Source organism: Trachymyrmex septentrionalis, unplaced genomic scaffold (assembly GCF_001594115.1).
Source record: "Trachymyrmex septentrionalis isolate Tsep2-gDNA-1 unplaced genomic scaffold, Tsep1.0 scaffold53, whole genome shotgun sequence".
Classification (NCBI taxonomy): Eukaryota; Metazoa; Arthropoda; class Insecta; order Hymenoptera; family Formicidae; genus Trachymyrmex; species Trachymyrmex septentrionalis.
Genome location: NW_017305705.1, coordinates 3,149,510 through 3,163,287, shown reverse-complemented (window position 1 = coordinate 3,163,287; position 13,778 = coordinate 3,149,510). Strand labels below are relative to the sequence as shown.

The following is a 13,778-nucleotide window of genomic DNA, read 5'->3' as shown; positions in this document are numbered from 1 at the left end:
TAGTAACACTGTTGAAGTAGTAAGTCCATAAGTTTGTCCATAAGTCTATACCACAAACTTATGGATTTACTATAATTTCTATAATTTTTATAATTTCTATATATTTATAATTCTATTTCTCTTTGGGGCGACTAAGGACGCCAGTCCTTGGATAATGGATTAGATACTCTACTGGCGCTTTAGACTGCGCGCATGCGCGAATGCGGGGCATGTTTGGCAGCAGTACTTCAACGGTGTTACTAATCCATACACAAATTAAAATTGTATCACTTAAGGGTTTTGTAAGTATCAACATTTTCCAATCTAATCAATCATGAAACTTTATCCCTAGAATAAAAAGTGAAAAGTAAAAATTTTCACCATTGAAATTAATGGAGAAATTTTTCATCGCATGCTCCATCTAGTACTATATATCGATGGTTTGTGTGGATATACCCTTACGGTTATTGTAGAATAAGCAAAAAAGGCTCTCGACACAGAGGATGCATTCCGTTTCACGCATAATGCACATGATACATCATTTAGGGTATAAAGAAAATTATCCAATCACATTTTACGCGTGTCTTTATAGAAGAAATGCGATTGGATAATTTTCTTCATGCATATGTTTATGCGACTATGCAAATTTGTGTGGATATAGTCTTAAGCGAGGAGCACAAACTCTTGCATAATGCATAGTAGCCATTCTACAATAAGCCATTAATCATAAATCAGAAGTTAGAAGTTGGAAATTGACGACTGTGATTTGTCAATTTCCAGCTTCTAACTTCTGACTAATAGCTTATTGTAGAATGCGTAATGCATGAGAAAATGTACCAATCAAAGTTCTTCATTTCCTTCCTTTCCAAATGAAATAAAGAACTTTGATTAATTGGATTTCTTATATCTTATGTGTTATGCGTTATGCAAGAGTCTGTGCTTCCCACTTTATCTTTATTGTTCATCGAATGTTAAATAAGGATAAATAATATATAGTGTACATGATGAAACGGAATGCATTGACACGCATTTTACAATAAGTCATTAGTTATAAATCAGAAGTTAGAAGCTGGAAATTGACCAATCACAATCGTTAACTTCCAATTTTTAACTTCTGATTTATGACTAATGGCTTATTGTAGAATGGCCATGAGACTTTTGCATAACCACCGACGATATACTATTAAAGACTGTCAATCCTAAGCAAATTTTCGATGGTAAAAGGGCCTCAAAGGCCCGGAGATAATTGAAGAACGCTAACATTATCGACAATTGATATAAAGTTGCTATTATTAACATAAATATTTGGTTCATACATTATTAAATTCATGATTTTTTTATTACATAAATTTTCCATAAATAAATATGCATACTTGTAAAGCTATAATATTCTATATATTGCAGAAAAATTACAATTTTTTCTCTGCAGTTATCATCTTTGTTGATAATCAAACTTTAATGGCACTAAAATCACAATTTTAAAGAAAAATCGATTATTATTGAGTTCTGCATGCATAAATATGTCTACTAAACTAATAAATCATAAAATTAGTACAATATTTTCAGTTTTTAACTCTTAATTACTTCAATATTTACAAGGACGCCAACTCCCATAAGGATGTCGGTCTTTAATAATATCTTGTCGGTGGCATAATACATAACGCATAGTGCATAAACGAATCAACCAATCAAAATCTTTTCTTTACTCCCATTTCAGGAAAAGAAGAATTTTGATTGGATGATTACTTATACACTATGCATTATGCGTTATACAAGAGTCTGTGCTGCGGCCATAAAAAGCTGTGTACAGTCAAGTTGGCATAAGCGTAAATTCTTTTTTTTATTAATCTTTGAAGAAATGAACCAATCGTGCATACGAGAAACGCGGTATTAGTGCTTCCGATTGCTTCTTTAGCGTTAAGTTGATCGATCGATTTTTCTGAGAATAGCATTATGCAAATTCGTCGTTACATGAGGTGTGCAGTTGTGTGCAGAGTTGTGTGCTGTAACTAAACCACACGTATGCTCACTTATTGCCTTTTATCTTGCCTTCGGAGTGCCTCAGAGAATTGTTTGTATTCATTCGCGTTTGGGTGTCTAGTCTTTTTTGCAAGCAATATTAATAGTTAACAGCTGGTAGTCGTAGTTGCAGGATGTCTATTGTAGATAAAATTTCTCACTGTCAACGCAATTTAGAGACTTGTGGTGATAACGAGGATCGAGTACGTATATTATAGTACGATAATGCTATAACAAGATATTCAAGTCCAATAATTTATATAATTACTAACCAGCTGTATGTAAAACTCTTTGTAATCATAGATCATCTATCTATATATTTACATTAATACTATTTTTGCAAATACTATTTTCTTGAACATATGTTATGTTGTTTTTAGAAAAACTTTTATAAATATCTTTTAACAATCTCTACTAGTGATAATATGTGTGTATATATGCGTGTGTGCATGTGTGTGCTATTAAACTATAAATTAAACAATGTTATGATGCTACAAATAAATGTTTGTACAATATATGTCCTTAGATAGATTATATTACATATTTCTTATATAAGATTAAAAATAATTACAAAAATAATTATTATTATAAGACCATTACAATAGTCATAAATAAAGATTATTCAAAATTATATCTTATACATATACATACAATATTTATACATAATTGAATTTAGAATAATAACTACTTAAATATTAACTTATAATAATAATTTTTATTCTTAATATTCTTGTTTTTAATATTCTTATAAGAAAAGCATATATAATCTTTTTAAAGACATATTATATAAATATTTATTTGTATCATTATCATATTACTTTATTTATATTTTATTGTTATATTATTGTTAGTAGAAATCATAAAAAGATCTTACACATTTATAGGATATTTCTAAAAATAGTAATGTAACATAAGTTAAAGAAAATGATACTTTATAATCTATATCAAAAGAATATAAATTTCTTACATATTATTGTGTTCCCACAGATTTTACATTACATTTCCAAATTATATAAACTACCCGTGACAGTACAACATCTTCAACAGACAGGAGTAGGAAGAACTGTGAACGGCTTAAGGAAATACCATGGTGCTGTGGGTGATGCTGCTAAATCTCTAGTTTGCAAATGGAAGACTATGGTAGCAGATGATATTGAAGATTCCAGTGATAGAGAAGATGAGGATGAAACACATTTAATTGATGCTTCTAAAACTTATACTGATATTCCTGAATCTCCAGTACCAGAGGATATAGAAGAAAGTGATTCTTCATTTGAACAGTCATCAGAATCAAAATATAGACATAAGGAAGACAAGAATACTTCTATGAAACATAGTGTAGTGCATTTGTCCAAGTCAGAGGAAAAACACGAAATGCATGAAAAAAATAAACATTCTTCTAAACATCATTCTCATAGCGAAAAAAGATCCAAAGAATCAAAAAGCTATAAAAGTACCATAAATAAAGAAAGTTATAGTTCGACAAAATATAATCATAGCAAGAGTGATGATTTGAAAAAGACTAATGATAAAATTACCCAGATAAATGAAGACAATAATAGAAAGAGAAAAGCAAACGACTCCAGTTCTCTGATGAAGGAAAATAAGAAGACGAAATTATCAGATAGCAAAAGTGACGATGAAAAATCTCAACTCCTTGTTTCAGAACATAATCGTTCCCATCTGAAATCTTCTGGAATTCAGATAGAGGTGAAAATTAAAGTAGAAGATGAACAATTTTCAACAACTGATAACAAACAAAATATTAAACAGGAGAAGTATTTACAGGAAAAATCTAAGAGCAGTTGCAGTAAGCTTAAGTCTCAAGAATCAAGTAGTAAAGTAAAGAACAGCAGTGAAAAACAAAAGCATAAAAAAAAAGAACATACTAGTCATAAAAAACATGATATAAAAAAAGATCCCAATCATCATTCTAGCAAAGAAACTTCTAAATCAAGAGTCAGTTCCTGTAGTAGTAAAGATTATATTAAGAGCAAAGACAAGGATAAGAGAAAGGAGCATAAGGAGAATAAGAATAAATATGAGAAGAAAAAAGAGACAAAAATTAAGTTAATGCAGGAAATAAATGGTGATGAAGGAATAGATTGCAATTCTGGTGTGTTAAAAGAATCATTTATGTCACATTATGTACTTAAAAGTAATACTATAATAATATAAATAAATAAAATTCAATAATCTGAGAGCAATTTTTATAAAAATATAACTTTTAAATACTTATAATTAAAAAATAAATAAATTTTCAGAACTTTACAAATAAAATCATATTTCATTTTAAAATTATTTTTCTTAGATTATATTATATTATCTTAATTCGTATTGGTTATCATATATTTAGAGTCATCATATATTTCTGACCAAAACTGAACCAAAACCCTCGGCTACATATCAATTTCAATCGAAACCGAAACCAAAATTAAAAAATAGAAATCCTATAAAGGTCATATTATGTATAGATATGTCCATATATCATATACTTTTTCTTCATAAACATCATAATTTATTGAAACAATAATTAAATTTCAGCCGAAATAAAAAACCGAAATTTCGATTGTGTGTCAATTTTGGCCGAAGAATATAAGTACTTATTCTTTATAAACATCATAATTTAATTATTGAAACAATAATTATACATATTAAAAATAACATTTGTGAAGAACATATTAAAAATAATATTTATGGTTTCAGTCGAAATTGATACATAATGAGTGTTCGTTTTCAGTTTTGGAAAAAGTTTTTGTCGTACTCTACATGTATTAGATCTCTTATACATTATATTTATTTCATTCTTTAATTTAATTGTAAAATAAATTATATATGAAATTAAACCAATTTTTATTGTAAAATTTAATGTTATAGAATACATTTAAAAGCTTATTTTATAAAATCAAAATAAAATCTTAAATATTCTTAAAGTTAGCTTTTATTTAAAAAAAAAATGAGAATTTAATTTTTTTTAAATTTCATTCAAAGTTTCTCATGTATTTTTGCATAAAGTCTTTTTTACATTGAATTTACATTACTTTTTATAATATAACAAATAAATGATACATTGATACATGTTGGTTGTGTTTCAAAATTCACAGCGCTGAATCTACAGTTTACGTTACGTATACTACATTTGTCAGCATTGACAGTGAATTTTGGAACACAGTCATTGTTTATATATTAATAAGCGTATAATTTTATCTTGAATCAATATCTAATTTTTACAAAATTTATAGTTAATAAAAATGATTAAGGATAGAAAATTATATACAATAAAAAAATAATTAAATTCAGCAAACTACACATAATATTTTAAACCAACACTTCTTATATATTTAATAAAAGTTTGTCTTTTGAAATTTCTTATATTGAATTCGATTCTATTCAATATTAATACTATTAATAGATAAATAATTACTATTACTGATAAATATTACTGAGTAGTTAAATTAATTAATATTATTAAAAAAATAAATAAGTGTAGAATATTTTTAAAAATCATAAAACTTTTGTATAAAATTTGTATAATTTGTAATTTTATATAAAAGTTTATTCAACGAAAATATTAGATACAACCGTGTCATATTTCTATTCTTTTCAGGTGCAAGTTTTGCAGAAGCACTTGGCATGTGCTCCATGCCTCAGCTATCAAAAAAACGTCAGAGTAATTTATCTAATACAAATCCCAGTAAATCAAGTAAAATAGAACTGACGTCTCCAGTTACTAATAAAAAATTGCCAGCTGTGAAAATTGAACCAGAATGCGATGACAATCCAAATGTAATTTTTATATTCTATTATACTTCTTATTTTAGTATCTTTACTTATTAAAAGAACTAAATCTAACAACTAAAAACTTTATTTTTAGCCACCATCTCTTCTAGCACCAAATGTAAAATTGGAACCATTAAATGTGGATTTGGCATCTACATTACCTGAAATTAGTCCCAATTACAAGCCACTGCCATACATTAATCCTATGCAACGCAAAGAAGAAATAAAGTCTGTTGATGATATCATTTATATCAAGAATCAAAGGTAGTTATACGTATTCTTTGCAATACAAATAATAAAATAATATTTTTATATCTTAATATATCTATTATTGTACTGTTTACTTTATGCATTATTTATTCTTGTTCCAGAACAAAAGTGTATTCTGGTAATAAAGTTGGTTACACAAGCGTGCCGACATTATATGAAATGTGCATCAGAGTGTTGATAGAAAATATCGATGGTAAGCATCTTTCTTGATTCCGGTGAAATTATGTTCTAATGTCCTAATGGTAAATGTTTTTATTGCTAGCACTCGAGTTTACTGGCGGTGTACCATATGATATATTAAAGCCAATTCTAGAACGTGCCACATGTGATCAATTATTTATGTTAGAGCATCATAATCCATACCTTATAGAAGACACAGACGTGTTATGGAAATATCATTGTAATCGGGAGTTTAAGAATAAAGAGAGACAGGAAATGGAGTCATGGCGTGAAATGTACATGGTAAATGAATTAAGAATTATGAAACTAGAACAATAACGTATGCAACGATGTGTTTAAAATTTTATATATAATGGACTTATAAAAATTTGCCTTATTTATATTAACATTGTGCATATTAACATTAAATAGCGCTGCTTGGATGAAAGAGAAGCAAAATTAAAAACACTCACCGCCAATATCAAACAATCTATAGATAAGTCCGTCCCAATGAGATCGACTAAACTTGCTTATGTAGATAATGTCGTGAAACCACCACGTAATGTATTGAAAAAACAAGCAAAATATGGTACAGCTAATGCCACTCCAGCTACTATCTCCAGTGTAAAGAAAAAGTTAACTGGCGGTGGTGCAGTTAACAATGCGACGAATATTGCTGTACCACCACCGCCGATGTCTCGCTTTAAAGCATCAAGTATGTATTTATTTCAAAAATTTCATTATAATTAAAATTTTATTATAATATTAATATTAATTCAGGGCTCGGTCTTATTTCAAATAAATTTATTTAAAATATATATTTTAAATGAAAAAATTAAAAAGTTATTTAGTATTTATTATTTTAAATAATTTCTTTTGATTTATTTCTTATTTAATATTTTAAAGTAATAAGTTTTTGAAATTTTGCAATTCACACTTCAGGGCGAGGAGCAGCCTGATACTCAGTATTATACTGAGTATCAGGCTACTCTTCGCCCTGATGAAATGAACTGCAAGGTTCGCAAAACGTTAGCATTCCAAGAATGGATTTGGATAAGGAGAAAACCCGCGAAACGCATAGTCTTTATATAGAAAGTATCATGGAAGTCTCAAGAATATTTTTGGAACTTATTTTTTATTTTTTATTTTAAACAAGTTGTATCAGTTTTTATCGATTTTGTATTTTAAATAATTTTCTCGAACCTATTTTATATTTTTTATTTTAAATAAATTGTATCAGTTATATTACCGATCCGTCAGTAAAAGTGACAGTGAGTAGTTAAATTATAATAGTATACTTATGATAAAGTATAGCATGGAGTATGAGATACCATCCATGTATAATTTATGTTGATTTTCCACCTGATCGCGAAGATTTAATACTATTAAGTATTAATTACAGGTTATAGCTATAGAAAAACTGAAGCGTTATACTTATAAATGCACTTATTTAAATGCATATATTCAAATAAACAAAATCATTCAAATATTTTGTATTTATTTTGAAACATTTATTTAAAATATATATTTTTTATTTTATATCTTAAATAAGTTTTCGAAATCTATTTTTTATTTAAAATAAGATATACCTTCTGAAAACTTATTTAAAATAAAAGAGAAGTTATTTTTATATTTTAAATAAAAGTTATTCTATATTTTAAATAAATAAATGCATTTTTTGGGCCCTATTTTTTATTTTAAATAATTTTTTGTGAAATATTTCTTATTTAGAACTTTAAATAAGTTCTTAGAACTTATTTTATATTTTTTATTTTAAATAAGACATTATAAATTATTTTACCGAGCTCTGAATATTATGAAAGTTAATGTATTATATTTATAACCAATATTAACCGATAAGTATTATATTTAACCAATAATTATTTTTGGTAGCATCAAGTGGCATGAAGAAGACAAAGGCACCACTTATGGCAAAGGCATTGCAGTTAATAAAAGGTCGTTATAAACGGTAGTGATAGCAGTAGTTTTACGAATATATACTACAAATCATTAATCATTCAATTCTAATAAACTGTACATTTGTTATCATTTCTTATATAGAGTGTCTGGAATTGAAATGTCGGGAGCGTGTAGGGGATCGATAAAGTAAGAAAAAAAATCTCGTAGACATATACTCGTTTTTGCTTCGTTTTGAAGAAAATCGCAAAAAAAAGACAAAACGTAGTTTTTATTTTTGTATTTTCTTATTACTTATTCATACTGTATTTCACTTGCTTAATGTAGATATTGTTTAAAATGTTGACCTCTTGCAGCAATGCAAGCATTGCATCTAGTACGGACAGTTCACGTTGCAGCTAAACACTGATCTAGCGATATTTGGTGCAGCCTCAATTTCTCAATTGTTCTCTTGAGTTGATTGACGATGAGTAAATTTCCTGCTTCAGGACTCTTATACAAAGAAGTCCAGTGGAGTCAGATCAGGTGATTGAAGTGGCCACTACTCCTCCATGTCCAATCTATCATTGTAGAAAATGTCTAGCCAAACTCGAGTAGTTCTGTCATAATGAGCTGGACACCCATCGAGTTGAAATCACATTTCAACCCGTTGTTATAGGTAGATATCTTATAAATAATCAAAGAAGTCAGTCTCCAAAAAATCTGTATATCTGGCTACATTTAATCTATCGAGTAAAAAAATGGTTCCACTAGACAAATACAAAAAAGTTTTCACCTGAAAATGGAATTATTATTATTATTATTGTCGTTGTTATTATTATTTTCGTGTACGATTTTAGCGACGATAATATTTTAGAAGTAGTGCAAGAACGAAGCAACTATGTTTTGTTTTTTTTTTGCGATTTTTTTCAAAACGAAACGAAAACGAGCATATCTCTACAGGACTTTTTTTTCTTAGTTTGTTGATCCTCTACACGCTCCCGAAGTTTTGAGATTTAAATTTCAGACACCTGTATATTAATCATTTCATTGCGATTATTTCACTTAACACATTCCCTGCCGCATATGCGCCTCGCGATTAAAGCGGGAAGCACAGATTCTTGTATGACGTATAACACACACAAAACATAAGAAAACCAATCAATCAGTTTTTTATTGTATGGAAAGGAAAGAAATGAAGAACTTTGATACATTTTCTTACGCATTACGTGTTATGCGTTATACAATCGCGTTATGCGTGCTTCTCGTTTTACTTTCCATTTAATACTTTATGATATTGTGTTACCTGCATGAAAAAACATAAAATATTTTATATATAATATTCTATAAAAAAATATTCTATATATAATTATATAGAATTTTATATATAATTAGATATATATAAGTTTATATACAAGGTGTTTCATTTTAAATGATATAGTCTATTATCTCGCGAATCGATGATTTTATTGAAAAATTTTTCGAATGAAAGTTGCATGGCTTGAAGGGGGACACATAATGGAAATGTGGACTTGACCTTGAGTGACCTTCAAGTCAAGTCAAAATCATTAATGGTTTTTAAAATAGAAACCTCTATTTTTTATTACATATTCTTGTAGCTTATCTTAAGAGCTTTCCAAAACACTATAATAAAGTTATTTTCCGTAAAAACTAAACTAAACTAAAAAAACCAACTAAAGCAAGACCGATCACTAATCCAGCCAACTAAAGCAAGACCGATCACTGATCCAGCCGACTAAAGCAAGATCAATTCGAATATGTTTTTAGCCGTTGATAAGATGTTCAAATGGAGCTCCATTTTCTTGCAGACATATCGTTTCTCAAAGTTTTCTACTGTTGAAATTAAAATATTTTGAGGAATACTACGACAAACATTAATTATTCGATTTTTTATGTAGCCCCACAAAAAAAATTATATGAAGTTAAATCGAGAGACCATAGAAACCATCGAATATATCCATACATCCCTATTTATCTTTTATGAAAAATGTTATTGAGGTATTATAGTCACAATGAGAATGGGATGACGCACTATCTTGTTGCCACCACATTTTTTGTCGAATAGCAAGATCAAACCTCTTCTAAAAGCTCAGGCAATTTATTCTGCAAGAAAAAAAAGTAAGATTCCCCATTTAAACGGTTATCAAAAAAGTATGGAGCAATCAAATATCTATTTACAATTCTGCACCAAGTGTTTAAACTCGATGTTAATTATGAACACGTTGAGTCCAGTGAGGATTGTATGTAGACCAATAATGACAGTTATGCCTGTTGAATTGTCCATTGTTATGAAATAAGGCTTCGTCACTGAAGAGAACATACTGGAAAAAAGTTGGATCTTCTCTTATCATTTGTAATGCCCAATGACAAAATTGTCTTCTTAGCCTCATATTATTTTCACTTACATCTAGAATTAAAGCGATGTCGTAAGGATGGAATTTTTGTCTTTGAAAAATCCTCCACACAGACATAAGGAATTCCTAAATTACGTTGCAGTTCTCTAGTCGAAATATAAGGATTTAAGTTTATCATTACTAGCACTGCTAATACACGCGGATCATTAACGTCATCTTCAACATTTATTTGCTTGCGATTTATCTTATGGATTCTTCTACGCTCTCGTAATAAAATTCTTCTTATTTACATTGCATTTGGATGCCGTCTAAACGGATATCTATTACGATACAATCTTTCTGCTCTAATAATTTCGTCCAGCTTCACCAAGCACAAGACTATCAACGATTTCATTTGAACTGTAAGCAGCCATTTTGAAAAAAGCTTTGAAAAAAATCACTAATGTAAAAAAATTGAAAGAAAAAGCTGTACGAAAAAAAAAGAAAAGTTGAATCGTTCAATTGGAAAGGATTGGATCACTCAATTCCATGCGCGTGAGCGTATGTCGGATAACGCCGACGATACTGTAACTTTCAAGCTCCATAACTGGGAAAAGAAGACTCAATAAATGTAAGTTTATTATAGTGTTTTGGAAAGCTCTCGAGATAAGCTACAAGAATATGTAATAAAAAATTGGGGGTTTTCATTTTAAAAAAGCATTAATGACCTTGACCTGATTTTGACAAGGTCACTCAAGGTCAAATCCACATTTCCATCATGTGTTCCCCTTCAATCCATGCAACTTTCGTTCGAAAATTTTTTCAATAAAATTATCGATTCGCGAGATAATCGACCATATCACTTAAAATGAAACATCCTGTATAATTATATATAAATATATATAATTATATACAATTATATATAATACAGTTATCACATTATGAAACATTAGTTTTCTTTATAATAATAATCTATAATTTTATGAACGTATTATATATGTTAAATATATATGTATTGTATAAGCAAAATTATTAGTCTTATTGTTGGTCACATATGACTCATACAGTTCAAATGAAAAGTTATTGAAAATTGGCAGGAAATGTGTTAATGTAGCAATGAATTTTGCATATATTTTTTAAAATATTTATATTTAATAGCTCAGAGCTTCCCAAATTTATATGTGAATCATGTATCATTTTTTAAAACTATACATTCGCGACCTATCTAACTTTAATAGATATGAAAAAGTAGGAAAGAGGAAGGGATAAATTAATTATATCATTTATACTTTGCTCCTACTTTTTAATTTTTTTGTTTCCTTTGTTTCTTAATAACTTTGACGTCTACATCAAATGTGAGGCATTTTTAGACACAAGGAATTTGATAATTGTAGTTTGTTTTGGAATTTAATTTTAATTCCCATCATTGTTGGAAATTTAATTTCACATATACAAAATCATGAAAGAGCATGTGTACGTAAGTTCGTATTATACTGAATAATGAAGTGTAATTTAATATTAAAAATTTTTTGCGATTCACTAAAAATTTGTTCGCAATTCACTAGTGAGTCGCAACTCATACTTTGGGAATCCCTGTAATAGAGCATAAAGCGATAACATAATTGCATGTAATCATATAATTGTACAGAGAAGCTTTATAGTTTTATTCATTCCAATTAAACGTAGTAAAACATAATTATGATAAAATTTATAGTAAGAAATTACATCAATAGCTCAGCTACAAAAGCTGACAATAATGAATTTTTCCTTTCGAGGGAAGGGCATTCTAAACTCTTAAATCCTAAAAATTATAAATACAGTAAGTCAAGTAAGAGCGTGGTCGGCCTAACTCAAAGCTAATAAAAGATATCGCCCTAAATCTATCATGAATCCATGGAGGGCACCTTTGTCCTTGATGCACATCAAGGAAGATTCAGTTGTCATTGAACTTTCTTAAAAGAATCACATTAAGCGCCATGAGTACCAAATACACATCACGCTATGAAGCGTGTTCCTCGTTGTGTTTCTCTGCACACACCCGAAAGGTCCAAAAATGTCACAATTAGCGGCTGCTAAATATATGAAAAAGTCGAAATCATTCGTACAGAAGTGAGTGCAGCGATATAATGTGGCAAAAAATGTCGATTTACCGGAACGTGGTTCGATATGTAAAGTGGACAAAAAAAGACGATAAAAAAATAGTGAATCTGTTTTCGCGGAATCCTGGCTTAACATTGCGTCAAGGACAAGCAAAATTAAAGCAGAAAGGTTTAGATATATCGTATGAAACTATTCGAACCTATCTCAAGGCTAATAACATGAACTCGACCACGCTCTTACTTGACTTACTGTAGATTAAATAGACAAAATTTTAGATTATTTCTTTTGTATCGAATTATAAGTTTGTATATTTTTTCCATTTTTAATTTTTAAATTCTTAATCTGAAAAAGGACTTAGTTTTTTTTCCGATCTTAAACTTTTTGGAATTAAATTTTAAATTTTGCTTTAACAATTTTCCATATAGCTTTCAAAGACAGATTTTAGATAAAGTATGTTACCAATTTTTCATGATAGAAAGGTAACAAATTTTGCAATAAGAATTTGATCAAATTTGTTGCCAATCTGTCAGTAAATTGCTAGTTGGGTCATCATTAAATCAAATATTAATTCGAGAGAAACACTTCAAACAACAATTCGATATCCTTGCATGTCTATTAGACGTTAGTAGATTAGACATCTAAGAATGTCTTTGGGCAGTACATTGTACGTATAATAGACATTTATGGGATTTGGTTTGGACGTTCATATGACGTCAAATTATTACTTGAGACGTTAGTGTGTTTTAAATGTTGCTGTGATTTTTCGATTTTATTAGATATATTTTTATTATATGTATTTTCTGTAAATATTACATCATGGAAAGGCATGAGCAACAGTTGGTTAATTAAATAATCTACTTTAACTTAAATCGTATAATTATATTATGAAAAATTCTTCTTATTTCACTGATATTATAAATTTAATAGAAGGCAAACGTACTGGATGTCTCATTGACTTTACTTAATGTTTTATTTTGCATATAAAATAAGTTAAAATTGATTACTTTAGTAATATTAACTAATATTGGTTAATATTACTATAGTAATCAATTATTATAGTACGCTAATATGTATTAACGCGTGCGCGCGCAATTTTAAATCAATAAGCGTGAGATGTCCTGTATTTTCATTATTAAAATATGTACCTAGATCACTTTACTTGTACGTAACTTAATTAACTTATATACGTAGTTAAAATTTAACTTATTATACTATATATAT

General features: G+C 28.6%; 1 protein-coding gene across 1 annotated transcript; it reads left to right on the top strand.

The window, feature by feature from the left end:
- The first annotated feature begins 1,845 nt into the window (after positions 1–1,845).
- LOC108752034 (transcription elongation factor B polypeptide 3) lies at positions 1,846–8,378 on the top strand. Its single transcript, XM_018492618.1, has 8 exons — positions 1,846–2,201; positions 2,986–4,114; positions 5,606–5,784; positions 5,873–6,042; positions 6,150–6,241; positions 6,311–6,510; positions 6,640–6,922; positions 8,101–8,378. Exons 1-8 carry the CDS (start codon positions 2,133–2,135, stop codon positions 8,178–8,180), a joined length of 2,202 nt encoding a protein of 733 aa, XP_018348120.1. The 5' UTR covers positions 1,846–2,132; the 3' UTR covers positions 8,181–8,378.
- Positions 8,379–13,778: the final 5,400 nt, after the last annotated feature.

Excerpts from the sequence above, each read along its gene's own strand:
- LOC108752034 (XM_018492618.1), top strand. The coding sequence starts at position 2,133 with ATGTCTATTGTAGATAAAATTTCTCACTGTCAACGCAATTTAGAGACT. Across the intron at positions 2,202-2,985 it reads GTGGTGATAACGAGGATCGA|ATTTTACATTACATTTCCAA; the intron begins GTACGTATATTA and ends GTGTTCCCACAG. Across the intron at positions 6,923-8,100 it reads GTCTCGCTTTAAAGCATCAA|CATCAAGTGGCATGAAGAAG; the intron begins GTATGTATTTAT and ends TATTTTTGGTAG.